An 18444-nucleotide genomic window follows, 5' to 3' on the forward strand; every position below is an offset into this window, starting at 1 on the left:
TCAGTGGCACTTTATACCAACTTGGAGAGTCAGTGCACCCTTAAAGAGGCTGAAGGAGATATACATATAACCTGAGGCATCTTCCCTCCCCACTAAAAGCTAAATTCTCATGGCAGACCCAGGAGGTGGAAGCCCAAAGCTGCTTCATTCTCTCCTTTGAAACCTGATATGGCTACCTCTAAGGATTGCATAAAGCCCTTCAGACACCTAAAGCCTCTGGAGAACAAAATATTGCACTACATATGCATGCGCGCACGCACGCGCGCACACACACACGCGCGCGCGCACACACACACACACACGGACTCATGCCCTCCAAGGAATCCCTTAGTCTACCATTTGTAGCCAGGGCACTAAAGCTGGAGATCATAATGCCTGTTCCCTAATGTAATGGCCAACTGCAGTCTCAGAGTAACAGCAGCCATTCCCTGCATTTCTAACCTTTTACCAGCTTTCTTCCATGCCAAGGAGAAACTAGGACCAGGAACCCAGTAATATGATCTCCAATTAGCATAAAATAAAAACAACCCAGTCATGTTTTCCATGGGCTTTTCCAACCTCAAACTAAAAGCACGAAGCAAGGAGAAAGAGATAAAAATATATTCATGGAAATATATATATATATATATATATACACACACACATACACACACATACACACACACACACACACACACATACTGACTATATATGCACAGCCAAGCCCCCTGACCCAAGTGAGTATCTGTAAGAAAACCAAACAGCCAGATGCAGAAATCTGAGAAATTTCCCCTCCCAAAGTGCAGTGTGAGAACAGACAGGAAAGGAAAGTCCCCTGATTATTTGGTATGGAAGGGGTTAAGTCCTCAGTCACCCTGTTCTAACGTGATTTATGATGATGGGTAGAGTTTCAAAACTTTCCGCCACCCTAAAGAACAGTCCTCTCCCTCCTCACCGAGTTCACTCTCAATGTGCTGAAATTGGAAGGAGGCGGTGTTTTGCTGATCTGTTAAATTCTTAGTGAAGTTTCCTTGATTTCCAGTGGCTGCTGTTGTTTGAGTTTGGTTTGGAGCAAAACTGAGATAGTCCTGACATTTCTGGGACTGAGTCCAGGCAAGAGGAAGAAGAAAGAGAAGGAGAAGGAAAAGGGAAGAAAAAAGGTGGGGAGAAATAAAGGAGGAGAGGAGCGTAGGAAAAGAAAAAGAGACTTTTTTCAACATCACATTCCTGTGTTTTCCCTCAGCCTGGAAAACATATTAATCCCAGTGCTTTTACGCCCGGAAACAAAGGGACTAAGCCAGACTGTGGGGGAAAGAGTGATAAGAAGGATCCTGGAACTCTGCAGAGGGAGAGAGAGAGATTCAGAAATCGCTAGGACTCGACTTTAAGGGACGCCCTGTGTCGGCACAAGCGACTGGCACACACAGACGCAGAAGACCAAAGAGAAACTGCAAGACAAATGGAGATACAAAGATTTAAAAGGACAGCTCCTATCACCTCATCCTCCTTGTCCAGAAGGTAAAAAGACTCAGCCCAAAGCAAAGACATCAGCCCAGCGCTCAGTCAGGACAGGCTGCGGATCCGTGGTGCTACTGGAAAGCTGGGACAGCAGCACACCCCTTTGTACTGCTCACCCTCAGAAAGGAGACAGAGGGTTGGGAGGAAAAGTGTTTCATCTAGGAAACTGTCCTGGGGACCAAACTTCCAGATTTCTTTTGAAACCCTCTACATTCCATCTCTATGAGCCACAATGTAAGTGTGTGATCCTTTCTGTCTCTGGTGTGTTTGTTTGCTTCTTTGTTGCTTATTTGAAGAAATGAATTGAGAATGTTGTCATAATTAATATGTTCAGTTCACATTTTCTCTGGAGCATCCAGAGAGTTGAAACAGTGCAAGCAGCCGACCAGGAACTGAGTTGGATTTCCTACTTAATGTAACCGTCCCTGTTAAGCACTGACAAATTACAGGGGATTAAAAGCAACAAGATCTCACCATATTTTCCATTCCCTGACCTCTCTCCTTCTTCTCTAACCACTCCTCCCCCTCCCCCTTGGCCAAGATACAGAAAGAGAAAATGACCAGCTCTGTTTGCAATTAAATAATTTTCTTTCTTTCTTTTTTTTATTCTCCTCCCCTTTCTGTCCATGACCCTGCTGCCTTTGAAAGCGGATTACACAATGACGTGGAGAATGGGACCCCGTTTCACCATGCTGTTGGCAGTGTGGCTGGTGTGTGGATCAGAACCCCACCCCCAGGCCACAAATAGAGGGAGCCACGGAGGGCGGAAAGTGCCTTTGGTTTTGGCAGTCAGTGGTCGGCCAGTTCGGTTTCTGAGGCACACGGGGAGATCTCGTGGAATTGAGAGATCCACCCTGGAAGAACCCAAGCTTCAGCCTCTCCAAAGAAGGAGGAGTGTGCCAATATTGAGACTAGCTCGCCCAACGGCACTGCCAGTCCCCGTAGGCATCAACGGGGCCCTCGTGAGACCTGAGCAGAGACCAACAGCCAGGAGCTCTCCCCGTGAGATGGTCCGAGATGAGGGGTCCTCAGCTCGGTCAAGAATGTTGCGTTTCCCCTCTGGGTCCAGCTCTCCCAACATCCTTTCCAGCTTTGCAGGGAAGAACAGGCTGTGGGTTATCTCAGCCCCACATGCTTCGGAAGGCTACTACCGCCTAATGATGAGCCTCCTGAAGGATGATGTGTATTGCGAGCTGGCGGAAAGGCACATCCAGCAGATTGTGCTGTTCCACGAGGCAGGTGAGGAAGGGGGCAAGGTACGAAGGATCACGAGCGAGGGCCAGATCCTGGAGCAGCCCCTGGACCCCAACCTCATCCCAAAGCTGATGAGCTTCCTGAAGCTGGAAAAGGGCAAGTTTGGCATGGTACTGCTGAAGAAGACGCTGCAGGTGGAAGAGCGCTACCCTTACCCGGTCAGGCTGGAGGCTATGTATGAGGTCATCGACCGGAGCCCCATCCGCAGGATAGAGAAGATCAGGCAGAAGGGGTTTGTCCCCAAATGTAAGGCCTCTGGTGTAGAGGGCCAGGTGGTGGAGGAGGGGAACGGTGGTGGAGGAGGAGCAGGAAGGCCAAGCCTGGGCAGTGAGAAGAGGAAGGAAGACCCAAGGAGAGCACAAGTCCCACCAACCAGAGAGAGTCGGGTGAAGGTGATGAGAAAACTGGCCACCACTACGGCGGCTCCTCCCCCACCGCCCCCGACCCCCAGAGCCACCACCCTTCCTCCTGCTCCAGTCACAACAGCAACTCGGGCCACATCCAGGGTAGTAACAGTAGCTGCAAGACCCACAACCACCACCACCTTTCCAACCACCCAAAGGCCCTGGACCCCCCGAGAGCACCCCTCCTCAGCCACCCACAGGCCCCCTGCAATAGCTGAGGTGACCACTGCCAGGGGACCCTCAGTCTCAGAGAGTCTCTACCCTCCACCCAGGAAAGAACAGCAGAGGGAGAGGCCACATGCCACCAGGAAGCCCAGCAAGGCCACCAGCTTCGAGAGCTTCACGGCTGCCCCTCCCACCACCATCTCAGAGCCCAGCACAAAGGCTGCTGGCCCAGGCCGCTTCCGGGACAACCGCACGGACAGGCGGGAACATGGCCACCGGGACCCAAATGTTGTGCCAGGTCCTCACAAGCCCGCAAAGGGGAAACCTCCCAAAAAAAAGGCCCAGGACAAAATTCTCAGCAATGAGTACGAGGATAAGCACGACCTCAGCCAGCCCACTGCCTCTCGGCTGGAGGAGGAGATGCAGGTGGGGCATATTCCCCCCCAAAAAGCAAAGGAGACTAAAAAGCATGAAAAGCTTGAGAAACCTGAGAAGGAGAAGAAAAAAAAGGTGAAGAATGAAAAACCAGACAAGTTACTTAAGAGTGAAAAGCAAATGAAGAAGGCTGAGAAAAAGAGCAAGCAGGAGAAGGAGAAGAACAAAAAGAAAAAAGCAGGTAAAACAGAGCAGGATGGCTATGAGAAACCCACCACAAAACATTTCATTCAGAGTCCCAAGAAGTCAGTTGCTGACCTGCTGGGGTCCTTTGAAGGCAAACGAAGGCTCCTTGTAAGTAATCATCTCCTTGCCATTGTTCTGTGGGCTGACGCAGGGCATGTTGATGTTTGTCTTGTTATTTTTGTAAAATCACATTGCCAGAGACTAGCCTTGACTAAACCTGTACTGTGTCAAGAAGATCAGGAAGTTTGGCAAGAAAGGGCAGCCAGGCCATTAGCTACTCCAAGTTAGAGGCTCTATGAACCTCTATCCACACAACTCACAGCCCTAAGGTAGAATCCATGGCTGAGGGACCTTAGACATGAGCCCAGAGAAGCACCTGCCATCAATTTCTTCCAAAACTGTCAGAACCCCTCCCCCATCCTTTCTGCTCCTTTCCAGGGGCTGTTTCTGAACACAGCTCCCTTCTTACCAAGTTCAAAGGATAAAAGGAGATTGAAGGAGTTCCATAAATGAAATGCATTGGTTCCAGTTACAACTTAGGAAAAGGGTTTCTCTGTGTGAACTTAGGAACTAGAAGCAAATGTATGGGGAAAAATGGCAGAGTTCCCCTTCTCTCCCTAATTAGGTCTATATCAACATTGGAAGCCTCAAAAGGGAAAGTAAGGCAGACTGAGTGGGAGGTGGGTATGACTGGGGGTAGGGAAGGGACCTTGTTGCTGTGATCTTTGTTTATACTTTCAAAACCAGTGGGCAGAAATCTCCCCTTAAAGGCTGCCTCCTCCCATCACTGTCCAGCTACCAATAAGAGCCAAAGGGATGGAGTGTGGGGAACTGGGTTAATTGCTCCGATTTCCAATACCTTAAAGATATATCTGAATTTGGAGTCCATATGTCAGTTTCTCCTGGGGCTCTGTAACATGAGTGTGTGCGTGTGCTTTTGCCCAAGTGTGTGAAAAAGGAGACAAGCCTTAAAGTGATTATATAAACTTAAGTTATCAGATGATAGGCTATCTGTTAGAGTAGTTTAATAACTGCTTGGATATTCCCAGAGTATAAAAACTTAAATGGGAATATTCCAGTTAGAACCAGAAGAATCACTGGTTTCAGAGTAGAAGTCTACCTGGTACTTGAATGTTTGCTGGTACTTGAATGTTTGTTAGGGGACCCATGGGGGTGAACTGCTTTCTTTTGGGGCATGGGAAAGCATTCATTGTGTGCTCCATTGCTCTCCTCCTGAGTACCTGGGACTTTATCCAGCTCACTAAAGCACATCACCCAACTCTGTCCATTTAGCCGACAGGGTAAGCAAATAACCAGGGAAAAAATAATCATGGGGAAAATGTGAGGATTGTAGTTGTGCACCCGTCTGGCAAATACTTCCATTGCCCCTAGTTAGTGAGTCAAAAGAAAGAGGTTTTCATACTGTATCCCTGATATTAGTCATACTTTTTATTTCTCCCTCCTTTTCTTCACTCCTTTAGTCAGGGATGTGAAACCCCAGCTGGGTCTTTTCTGCTTTTAACAGTATCCCTCATAAATTTCTAGCAAATGAAAGGCAAACGACAGCTTTTGCTGATGTCATGTGAGGCAAAACAGAAACCAGCTGGAATTGCTCCTGGTGGGGTTGGCTCTTTGGGGCTAGCAAGGGAACCCGGTTTGTTATTAGAAAGAAAATACCAACAGGAGGCATTTCAGTCTTTTGCACCTACACGTGCCCAGCTGATGATCACATCAGAAACATGTTTTCTGAAGAGCTAATAGTGTCTAAAATAAGAATGGATTAGAAAAGACCAGATGAAATAAACGTGATACAAAAGCAAAAGATGGAGAGATAAGAATGTTTCACCAGATAATGAGGAGACCAGTGTTTCTGGATGATAGACTCTGCTGGTGCCATTTATTCCTTTTCCACTCATTTTTTCAATCAAACTCAGCTGATGTTATTCAGGAAGCTCAGTAATTCAATTAATATTCACTAAGGGTAGCACTCTCAAGCTGTTCTAGTATGGCTGAGAACATTTATCTCCAACTGGTCTCAATTCAACCCAGTGTGCTCGAACTGAAAGCAGGTTTGCATTCCAAGAATTTGTACAGCCTTTCAGCTCATCTTTCCAGCTTTTTAGTAACCTGGTGCCTAACCACAATTTACTGTAAACCCCTAGTGCTCTGCATTTATTTATATCATTCTTTAGATGTGAAAATTTCACATAACTGCTACTTAACCAATTAGAGAGACTCTGGCAGCAACGGTATAGGTGGTGGTTGGGTGAATGGCATCCTAGAGGCCTTCAAAGGAGCTGCAAGTGGAGCTAGATATCCTCTTCTTAGGCCAGAGTTCAGTCCTTCAAACCTCCTGCCTCTCAGCCTGTCAACAGAGAAAGGCACATTCTGCAAAGTGCTTTGCTGAGACTGTGAGGTTTAATTCTCACAACAATCCCAGGCGGAATAATTTATTAACCACATTTTTCAAATGAGAAAATAGAAGCTTAGAGAAGTTGAGAAGTTACCCAAAGTGTATAGCTAATATGCAGCCAAAGTAGAATTAGAACCCAGATCTGTTTATTTTTAAAGCTCAAGCTTGAGCCACTCCTCCATTCTGTCTTTCTGTGACCTATGCCATAGAGTGAAGGGGAAACAGGAATTATTCTGTTAGCTAATAAATATAAACATCTTAAAATTTATTTTCATAAATAAATTTTGTTTCCATAAATGGTAAAGTATAGTAATTTCAACATTTTGTGCTTAGCACAAATGTGGAATTTCTGCCCCTAAATGCCCAGCTAGTTCTCTGCACCTCAATTCTCTGGCTTTCCAGGCAGTCAGTCAAGAATAATAGATTGAATCCCAGTTAATCTAATCCTTTAGACTGCTTTTGTCAGTTTAGGGTTGGCTATAGTGAGATTATAGGTAAGCTGTTTATCACTAAAACATTGGACTATGTGGAGTTTAGCTGACAAGTCATCATTTATTGCTCTGAGATCTACCTACTCGTCAGTTTACAAGGTGCCTCAGAGTGCAGAACTGCATAAATTCAAGTGCAAGTTTAAGCATTCTTTAGCAACTGAATCTTCTGTAATTCAAGTGGGTTAGTATTTTCAACCTTACTTCAGAAATCTGGATATAGGGACAACAGTCTACTCATTTGGTTTAATTTTTTAATAAGATTTAAAAGTTCTGCTTTACTAAGGCACACTACTAGCTTCAAAGCTATTTTTCAGAATCCTGTAAGAATGTAGTGTTTGGAGTCTAACAGTATTTAGAATAATCTGCAACTTAAAAAATCTTTCTCCTAGCATCTTCCTATTCCTGTTTATTCCATGACTTATCTAAACAGGCTTCATTATCCTCTGAGGATCACTGAGCCAACACACTAGTTGGAATAGAAACATGAAAAAGAACCACAACACAATTTTAAATTCATGACGCGTGTCCTGATTTATCGCCACCAAACTGGAAAGAGGCCAAGTGACAGACAGTGTTTACAAGGAGTTCTAGGATGCTCTTTTCAGGAAGAGGGGACTGAAAATGGTTTTCATTTTAAACACTGTCTGACATATTGCCAAACCAAAAAGTGAATGTGATAGAGATGTCAATACATAGGGAAGAGTCCCTGAAATGTGTTCTGATGATCAGCCTACTCTATTTTCCTTGATGCAAACTCGAGGACCAGATTAAATGTAAGAGAGTGTCTTTACTGGTTTGTGGGTTGCCTGTAGATATTCATAACCAGGGGACTCCTTTGTTAGAGTCACTCCCTTCTCCTCTCATGGGGGTGATCTATGTAAACTGAGGAATGTGGGCCAACATTTGTGCTTCTGCCATCTGCAGGACAGTAATAGGTTCTGGGGCTTCAATGCCTTGAGAAATTTACACTCTGGTTGGGGAGGTGTGAGGTCAACACAAAAGATAATAATAAGTGAAGGAAATACATAAATTCGAAATAAGCACTGCAGACACAAGGATAGTAATCAAAAGGATGAAGTGATTATTATGGGCTAGAAAATATTTTAAGAGAGATGCTGCGTTTGAAGAAAGACTCAGATTCAGATAAGGCAGTGGTGGGGCGGGACATAAGAGACAGGATGGGTGACATGGCAAAGGCAGAGGAAGGAATGTGGGTGAACTATTCAGAGCCAACATATATGTTGTGCCCAGGGGCATGCAGCCTATACAGGTAAATTTTTTTTCCACTTAACTGTCACAGCTTTATGAGGTTGGCAGGGAAGTTTTTCCATTATAAAGATGGCAAAGCTGAGTTCATAAGATTAAGTGGCTTTGTTAAGGATATAAGCTAGCCAGAGATTGAGCTAGCTCTCTAGCTTTGACTGCAGTCACCCATTCTCTAAGCCACTGTGTCCAAGATTCCTTTCACTTCATAATTCAGACTGTTCTCGCTATGGGGGGTGGAGAGCTCACAAAAGGGAGGAATGGGAGGACTGTCAGCAAGCCAGGAAATGAGTCATGAAAAATGAATGTCACCTCCCTCGTGGGTTAAGGCATTCTTGGGCAAAAGTGTTGAGGTGAAAATAAACATCAGAGGTTTTTATTTATTTAAGTGAGATTTCCACTGGTATCCACAGCCTAATGCTACTGCATGCAAAGCTATATGGGAGAAACTACCGCACAGGGAAGGATGAGATTCTGTATGATGATACATTGTCTGAAATTCTTAATTATACACAAAGAGGAGGAGAAAACTAGAGGAGGGGGCTCTGAGGACTTTAAAATCCTGCCATATCACAGTCTGTCCAGGGATTGTAAGTATTCATGCCAAGGGATGAAACAAAGTGTCACAGAGTTTATGTATGGAATTGAAGTTTCAGTGTCAGGTAGTCATCAGTCACCTAGCATCTGGGCAGCTGTGCCTAGAAACAACTCTAAATATATTCTAAATATGGGCTTATCCTTAATTTAGAATAGGATCTAAAATCATTAACAGTGAATCTCTTTCCCTTACTTTTGTTTTTACACTTTCGTTTTCTCACCTAAACATTCACTTTATTTATTTCAAAATAGTGTGTTTATGAACAAAGAAGAGCCAGAAAGAAAAACCTAAAAATACCAAGTTAAAATAGACCTTCAGGATTTGGGCTACCATTAAAACCTGAAGACATATTTTCAAATTCCAAATAGCTAATTAAAAACAAACAAACCAAAAATACAATAACCGTACCTTTTTATAGCCACCTTAAATCTTTTCTTAAGGCTAAGTGTGAATCAATGAACATATTTGGAGGAATTTTATTATTTTTCCTCTTGGAAAATTACACTTCTAAAACAAACTTTTCCTACCCACCATGTCCATCTAGATAGGCATATAAACACAAGATCATAAATAAACTGGGCCGGCCCGTGGCTCACTCGGGAGAGTGCGGTGCTGATAAATAAACTAGATAATGTCTATTTCAAATAAATAACAATCTCAAAAAGGAACAAAAACCAATAAACTTCATTCTAGAAAACTTTTGTTAATATTCCAATGAAAGGCTAGTGAACATATTTTAATGCCCATGAGGGTTAGTATTTTGTCACGTATAGAGAATTCTTAGGGGCCAGGTGAAAAATACCAGGTCTGAATTGGAGAAAAGTCTAAAACTGAAAGTTTAAAAACCATCCTGTTTGAGGACTGCAATATTGAAAGATATCCACCATGAGCTCTGTGCTGGCCCAATGTGACAATGAATATTTTCTATGTGACAAAACACAGGCCAAAAGGCCATCATAAAAATTTTCTGCAAGATTGCCTAATAAAAATACTAAGCCATAGAATGTTCCATAGTGCCGAGGCCTGGCTGTGAAACTCTTTCAACCCTGTGGAATGTGAAATAATAGTAGTAACTACTAAATTAGCCAATGTCTGATCGGCCAATTACAATAATGAAGATCAAAATGAGAAAAGGGAGATAATATTTATTGAACAATTTTTGCATGCCAAGAATTCATATAATGCTCACAACAGCCTTGCAAAATAAGTATTCCTGTGTGGAGTTCACAAATGAGAAAACCGAGACACATGGAGACTAGTAATGAAGGTAAATAATGGAAGTGAGTAGAAAGCACTAAGCTGTCTGGAGCCAATTTAAAAAAAAAAAAAAAAAGGCCTTTCCAAAAGGCCTTTTTATGGCCCTGATTATGCTAACCGTCAACAGAATATTCTGCAGTTTAGATGTTAGTCACTACCAGCCATCTATTCCAGATCATCTCTTTGGGTTTTGCCTCAATGTGAAGCTATCACTATGAATTAATATTTGCTTGTCCTTGACCTACAGCTGATCACTGCTCCCAAGGCTGAGAACAACATGTATGTGCAACAACGGGATGAGTATCTGGAAAGTTTCTGCAAGATGGCCACCAGGAAAATCTCCGTTATCACTGTCTTTGGCCCTGTCAACAACAGCACCATGAAAATCGACCACTTCCAGCTAGGTTCTCTTAAACATTTTAATTATATTATTGTTTTTTTCATACTAAGGTGGGACAAACTTTATGGGAAAGGTAGGTGGGGGGTCAAAAGGAAAATTCAGATGCCCAGAAGGATCTTTAGTTCCAAAACAGGCAAGTTTGCCTACCAATTTACGTAGCTATTCCAGGGTTGTTCTGATTTAAGTTTCAGCACTTTAAAATGAAAAACATGCAAGAACACTATTGTCTGAAAGTCAGTAAGGTGGAGAAAAATGAGAAAGTAATACAATGTGGGGGAGAATCAGAGAGGGATTCAGACACTTTCCTCTGCATCCCCAATCTTCTTGCCTGTGAGCAACATTTTCTGATCTTCCTGAAGGCTTTGTGCTGCAGGTGACCTGCCAGACTCTTGGAAGTCCTTGACTCTGGCAAGCCTGAGGAGGGAATTAACCAGAGCTGAGAGAAGCTGTTCAGCTAAATGAAAAGTTACTGAAAATATGGACTGAACTGTACCCAAGTCCTTTTGGAGAGCAGAAGAATTTGGCTGAGTTTAGAATTTTCACAATTTTTCATATTAATGATGCATGTGAGATTCATGAGGCGAACAGCTCAGCATTGGGCAGCTGAGCTCTAACTCACTGCAGTTCTCATGGGAATGTTGCAAGGCTTACTGTCATTAGTCAGACCTCATAGTCAGAAGCCCCAAATGTGACCCACCTAGTTTTTATAATTATTACATCTCTAGGGCTTTATTTTTTTTAGCAAATTTTTTTTAATATGCTTTCTCTACCAGTTTTTTTTTTATTGCTCTTGTTTTAATTATAATGAAAATCCTTTAGAGTAACCCTTCATATTCCATTATTTGCATATTCTGCATTTTTTCGTAAAACATATTTCATCTAAAAACAACTGAATGTAAAATATATTTTCCCCATTAGTTAACATTTAACTTCAATACATATAACACATTATCTTACAGATTTTTCTGGCAGATGATCTTGGTATAATTGAACACATAATTATGTCATGATAATGTCAATTTGATTTGAATATGGCCTAGCTTTCTAAATCATATTTTTTTATTGTCGTGAGAGCACTTAACAAGAGATGTACACTCTTAAAATTTTAAGTGCAAAATATAGTATTATTAATTATAAGCACAATGTTGTACAGCAGATCTCTAGAACTTACTCAGGTGTAAAGTTTCAGTTATTCATTCTGTGCTTTCATTAGCTCACCATACCCTCAAATGGCTACAAAGGAAAAATAAATAGCATTCTTTCATGACCCATTATAAATCATTGTGGATTGGTGATTGGCTGTGGACATTTATCCTGTACTGTGGGTATGTTTGGGGGGAAACAAAAAAATAAAAAGAAGGAGTGTCCTTAACCAAAACAACAACAGCAATAATCATACAAACAGAAGACACAAAAGTTCTGGAGGCAGACAAACAGATTTAAATTCAGAGTCACGATTTATTTATTGTGTGACATTGGGCAAATTACCCCCTAAGTCTTAGTTCAAAAGTAATCATATCTATTTCATGGACTATGGTAAGGATTGAATAAGATAATGTATAAAAATGCACAATTATTGTGGTCACTGTCATCACCACCATTTGATCTGGCAGTTATCTGGAGATCAATGAGCTGTCACAGTTGTCATTAGAGCACCAATAATTGCAAAATACTTGTAATTGCTTTCTGCTAATTGCAGAATGTTGACGTATGAACCCTCACATCTACTCTTCCAGGTCAGGCTACATTACTACTCCTGGTGACAAAACTGAAGCTTAAGAGTCTTATAATGCTTCATATTTAGTGGTTAACTGGGATTCAATCATTTGTTTCCTGGATTCTCAAATAGTAGCACAAAGCCGGTGAGCTTAATTATATTCCAGATGTCTAGAGAGGAAGTAAGATTCAAAGCAGTACAGACTGGTGCTGGCTGGTGATGAAAACCCTCCTCAACCAGGTGTTCCTGATGTCAAAGTCTTCTACAAAGTATTCTCATTCCTTATTTCAGAGAAGTTTGGAAAAATCATATCTTCTACCTCAATTTCTATAAGGTTGTATAATAAGCATCTGGTGCTGCCTTGGCAAATTTTTAGCATAATCCTGCTGTTTTCTAGACATCTGGATTGTATGAACTGTAGACGGGCTGAGATTTTCTTTCCTGCTTTATTGGAAATCAGGTATTGTGATTTGGGTATTTGCCTCACTGAATGGCAGCCTGGACCTGATTGCGGCGGGAGGGGGGTGGGAAGGGCGATATTTTGTGTCTCATTTAATTCTTGGAAGCCCTTTCTGTCCTTGTGTCATGTCCCAGGCTACCCTTATGGGAAAGGCTGTAGAACTTTCAGCCAAGACTGGGAGTCAGCCATGGGAAAATAAGAATTGGCATGAGCCACGGTCTTAGTGAACCAAACCCCAGCCTTGACTGATTTTCAGCTGGAAGTCTATCAGATGGCCTTACTTTTCCTTAAAAATAAATCAAGCACTGCCTACTCTTCCAGACTTTTACTGGGTCTTGAAAGCAGAGGCCCACAGCCAGCGACGGTGTGGGCTGTACTCTCCAGCAGTTTCATCTTGCTAAATGAAGTTGGACCATTGATGATGGACCTACAAACATCAAGAAACTTACCTTAAGACTTCAGGCTTTAGTCCAAAGAAAGTTATTTATGCTTGAGCAAATTCCAATGCCCACCTGGTTTTGCCAGCACAGAATATATTACACGTGTGGGTTTAAAATGACCTAACACATAAAGGCATTTTTTTTTATTGTTAGTGGTCTTTAAAATGCCAATCCAGGATAGGAATATTGGTGTGTATGTTAAGTGCATGCATTATAGACAGAGTTTGTCAGAGAAGAAGTTGTTGCCGGCAAAAGGCGCTTTATCACAGAATAAAAAGAAGTCGGAGATGGGAAACACAGCAAGCAGGTTTCATTCTTAGCAAAATGTAGAGATGAAAATATTTTGACACGGGTATTTGATCACCAAATTTTAAGGGCAGAACACGCAGGACATTTTATAGGACAAAGGAAGTTCTTTGATAGCTTCTTTTGAAGGAAGGTGAGTTTGAGAGTAATTGATAAAATGAGAGGTGGAAAAATTGATGGAGGTAGAATGTGGCAACAAGGAGAGAGAAAGCGTTGTTTCCTTACTTACATATGAGTAAGAAATTCATAGGTGATTTTTTAAAATAGCTTTTGTAAATGAGAATGATAGAATACATATCAGCATAAAATATTCTTTCTGTCTTTCATCCTGTTGAAGAGAATTATTCTCTATGGCAAAGCCTCAAAATCATCAGGATTTGTAACAATCCAAAAATGTTTCTTTCCTTCAGGGGCAGTCCTAAAAAATTGACCCTTTGTTCCCCAACTTCTCCTTTCTTCAGTGGTGAGAGTGCCTGAGAACTGCTCTCTCTAGACGCTGCCACCCTGAGCTGGTAGGAGAGGCTGGGTGGGTGCTCAGATTTCCATACACTGGCCAGTGTCCCGTCGGTTTACTCAGTCCTCTATTATCAACCGTTCTGTGCCGTAGAGCCTAGAGAGCCTGTCTCCTGACTTGTTCAGTCATCCTATTCCTCTGCCATTTGCTGCCTCCAATATAAAGTGTGTCAGTGTCAAGATCAAACCCTGACAATCAAGGGTGAAAAGTGCCTGATAGGTCAAGTGTGCAAAACAGGTGTTTAAAGAATGTGGTGGAGGGATAAGCTCTTCCAGTTGCAGTCATCAGAGAAGGTATTGTAAATACCAGAGAAGTCTGAAAAGTGGGTTGATTTAATGTGGGACCTTGAAAAATGAGTAGCTGTTTTTCACAGGTGATGACTCTATCAAAGTTTTTTGTTTTTATTTAATTTTTTAAAGAAAGGATACATTTTCTGGATTCCAAAGTCAAAGCTATATAAAAAGATATGCACGGACAGCTCTTGTACCCACTCTTGACCCCTTTACCCTGCTGCTCTCTGCCCCCTATACATCATCATTTTTACAATTCCTTGTTTTTTCATGTAGTGCTTCTTTATGCAAATACAAGTAAATGTAAATATCTGTATTCCCTTGCTTTCTATACAAAATATAGTATAGTATATATACTGTTTCACATCTTGCTTTTTTGGCTTAAATATATTTCCTGGTGATCTTTCTTTATAAGTATGTAGAGATCTTCCCCATTCCTTTTGAACCATTGTGAGATTCTACCGTAGTTTATTTAACCAGTTTGTTGATGGACATTTGGATTGTTTTCAGTATTTTCTTATTATATATGTATCACACATACATAGAGTGATATATGTACAAGGTTATTAATTGTGAAATTGTGGGTGTATTTTTACAATAGATTCTAAGAAGTAGGATTGTTGAACCAAACAGAAAATATGTCTAGTTTTGATAGATACTGACAGATTTCTCTCCATACAAGTTGTATCATTTTCCAATTCCACCAGCTATGTTTGAGTGTCTGTTTCCTCAAACCTCTCCAATTACACTACATGAACAAACTTTTGGATATTTCTGACCAATGTGATATGCAAAAATTGATATCGATGTAGGGTAGTGTTGGCTTGCATTTCTCTTTTTGTAAGTATAGTTGAACATCTTTTGATGTTTAAGGAGCATTGTATTTCATCTTTGTGCTCTTTGTCCACTTTTCCATTGGGTCTTTTTCTAGTTGGTCTTTTTCATCTCAGTGTATAGGCACTGTATATAAACTAGAAGAAAAATTCAGACTCCCAGCTCCCCTTCCCACTCCAAGATAATGACTTTTCAGTTTAGCGATGGGGTCCAGGAATCATGTTTTTAAAATATTGCTTAGGTGATTCTGATTTGCAGCTAGGTTTGATCTCCAGCAGAAGGTTGGGTGTAGAATAAGATGGGGAGAGAGGGCTAGGAATGTAGCTTGGCACCTGGTTTTAGAAGATTTCAAATACCAGGGCAAAGAATTCAAACTTTATTTGGTAAACCATATGAAATCACTAAAGATTTCTGAATATGCTTTTCAAATAAATTTTAAATAACATTTAAGGTTTTATGAGTCAGTCTATAGGACAGAAAAGCACATTCTTCATTGATAAGACTAGTTGCTCTTTCTAGAGACTAAGTGAGAGTAGCAGATTAGTCCCTCCTGTGAATTCAGTCCTGTCACTCATCTTGCAGGGGGGTGATAGGTAGGAAAATGACCCACTCATAGAGTTAGGAGATCAACCCCAAAGTCATTTAATCATTTAATCAAAAGGAAGTAAGTCCCATAGCTGGAGGCCAAGGTTATCCTAACTGAAATAATCTACTGTAGACTGCTCAGCAGTCCTGGTGATATTCTTGAGAATATTGCTTTTAAACAAGTCAGCTTCTACTGGAGTATGCCTCCAGATTTAGCTTCGTACAAATGAGGTTTTTAGCCTGTACTGACTTACCAAAAAGGGTAGTTATATTTTAAATGCCTTACAGATATGTTTTATTTAAAAGACCTAATGCATGCAAACCCAAATTTAGAAAATAAATATATATGGATGTGTTTTCTCAAATTACATTAGACTTGGCTGTGTTGCAGGCTCACAAGATCAAAGGAAAGTGTGAAGGTTCGATGGTGGGTTTTCTACACAGACCCAGAATCAGTCGCCTTCTTCAGTCTATCTTTCACTACCTTCTTTTTTATATGTAATATCTTTCTTAGGGGAGAGTTTTAATGATCACCAAATCTGTACTGAGTACCTATTGTGTGCCAGGAACTGTGCCAGGTTGAATGCATATAAAGACTCAGTCCTTGTTGTTGAGTTCATATCTGTTGGGAAGATAGACATGTCAACAACTGGTTGCAATGCAAGGTAATAAGCATTATTACAGAGGAATGCAAAAATGTTATGAGTGCACAGGTAAGGTAAAGACAGGTTGCATGGGTAATTAGGAGCACCCTTGTAGATAAGTATCTGGATAGCATTCCAGGAAGAGAGGGTATGTTTCTAGAAACTGAAAACAGAGGGCTGGTGTATAGTGTATGAATGAAGAGTCAATAGGCATGTTTATTAAGATAGAGTTCATGTCATAAATGGCCTTGTATGCTATGACAAGGATTTAGATTTTATACTGTGGGACAGTAGCTGTCTGTCCTTAAGAGCACATAACAATTACCAAAAAACTTGTTGAAATGCAGATTCCTGGGCCTCACCACCAGCGATTCTGATTCAATTGGTCTGGATTCAAGAACTGTGATTTTAACAAGCACTCAAGGTGATTTTGACGAAGGTAGATAGCAGATTATACTTTGAAAAACTGCTAGAGGAGATCGGGAACATCTGAAACAATGGGAAAAGCAGAAGTGGTCTAGCTATTGGTGGAATGGCCTGAACTTAGGAAAGATAAGTTTGGAGGGAGAGAAACCATGGATGTCACAGAGAAGAAGCAGACACAGATGAAAGCTTTAAACGTAATGCCTGGCACACAGTTGGTGTTTAATATAATTGAAGCTAAATTTCTGCAGTGTCATTACCATCTATAGTCAGTCATGGAAACACAAATAAATGAAGAAATTTACTACAATCTGAATTTGACCACCGATTGAGGTTGAGGTTTTTAAAGGATGGGGATCTAGGCAAATTTCCCACTTCTCAGGCCAGTCCTTACCATCACATTACAGAGTTCACCCTACCTGGCCATTCCTCTTCTTAATAATCTTAGGTCCAAATCCCATCTGTGAGTCATTTTATCTGGGTCAGGAGCATGTAGATGGTTTATAGGATGTTTCCTAAAGCATTTTTGCTTCTAAGCCCAGCAACCCTGCAAGTCCTGATAAGGACTAGAGCTTAGACAGACTTGGATAAATTTAGCAAGAAGTTGCCAACTCTACATTGTTTTTCCAGACTGGAGAGAACCTCTTGTTTTCCCAGCCCTGATTTAGACAGAATGCAGAGCATAAAGAGACTTGTGGCAGGAGCAGGAGGCTGGAGACAGGAGCATGTACCTTCCTCAGAATTTGGCCTGGAACAGATTCTGTCCTGATGTAGAGTTGCCCCCATCCTAGTTGAATCGAGTGTCAATCAGGGCTTTCATTGTTTTTCTTTGGTAGATTCTCCTACTCAGCACAAATATGTAGATATTTCTGTAGTCTGAGAGTGCAAAATGTTTTATTTCTAATGTTCAGTTGAAATATTTCAGAAAACATTTTAGTTGAAAGGAAGAACCAGATTGCCATGTACTGCTAGAAAAATGTTTGCCTTAAATCTTGGTCCTGGGTCCTCTCTACTTTTAAGCGTGTGGTATTTTGGTATAGTAGAGAGAGCACTGGACAGAAGTGAGGTCATATTCCCTGAGTCCTAACCCTCACTCTGTTATTAACTAGAAATGTGAACTTGAGCAAGTCACTCCTCTTCTCAGGATAGATTCTGTGATAGATTATGTTCTCTGAGAAACAGATTCTGAGACTATGACCTCATGCAGGAGGTTAATGGGGTATATTCTCAGGAAGAATAATACCTATGAGGAGTGAGAGATGCAAGATCGGACACAGGGAGAATTTGAGCTACAATGTAGCTAGCCCTTTAAGTTTGTCCACTTTGAGGCAAATAGGACAGCTTTTATTTCTATCCTCTCCCCCACTGCATCAACCATTAAATGTGAGCTGTCCCCTAGTACGGGGTGTGACTTGGGGAAAGGCATCTCTCTTCTAAGGAGAGCAATTCTTAGAGAGGGATCCAGCTGCTAACATTCACAGCAATTTCAGTTCTGAAGGTAGGACCTGTATAGCACACTACAGCATCCACTACAGTTCCTTAGTTTCAGCCTCAGTAATGTAATTTAGTTAAGCTGGGTAATGTCTGTATCCAATTATCTATTGCCACAATGTAGAAGAGACCCAGAAACATCAGTGGCATGTAACAACAAACATTCATTTAGTGACAAGTCTGTAGAGTTCAGCTGGGCTGGGTTGGTTAGGTTTGCTTATGCATCTGCAATCAGTTATGGGTTGGCAAGGTGGTTCTGTGGCTGTTGGCTGGGCTTGTACACATGTTGGGGGTCAACAGGCTGTCAGCTGATCTGGGATAGCCTTGGCTGGGATGAGAACTGGGTAATTTGGCTTGATTTATCCTCTAGTAAGCTA

At 41.5% G+C, this 18444-nt stretch overlaps 1 protein-coding gene across 1 annotated transcript in view; it reads left to right on the top strand.

Moving 5' to 3' along the window:
• The first annotated feature begins 947 nt into the window (after positions 1–947).
• The window catches only part of CCDC80 (coiled-coil domain containing 80), a 31048-nt gene continuing 13551 nt past the window's right edge, over positions 948–18444 (top strand). Inside the window, exons 1-3 of the mRNA XM_063098400.1 lie at positions 948–1731; positions 2146–4049; positions 10211–10367. Of these exons, the coding sequence (XP_062954470.1) occupies positions 2157–4049; positions 10211–10367 (2050 nt within the window). The 5' untranslated portion in view covers positions 948–1731; positions 2146–2156. The remainder of the gene's footprint in view (positions 1732–2145; positions 4050–10210; positions 10368–18444) is intronic.

Source organism: Cynocephalus volans, chromosome 1, assembly GCF_027409185.1.
Source record: "Cynocephalus volans isolate mCynVol1 chromosome 1, mCynVol1.pri, whole genome shotgun sequence".
In the NCBI taxonomy this organism is placed as follows: domain Eukaryota; kingdom Metazoa; phylum Chordata; class Mammalia; order Dermoptera; family Cynocephalidae; genus Cynocephalus; species Cynocephalus volans.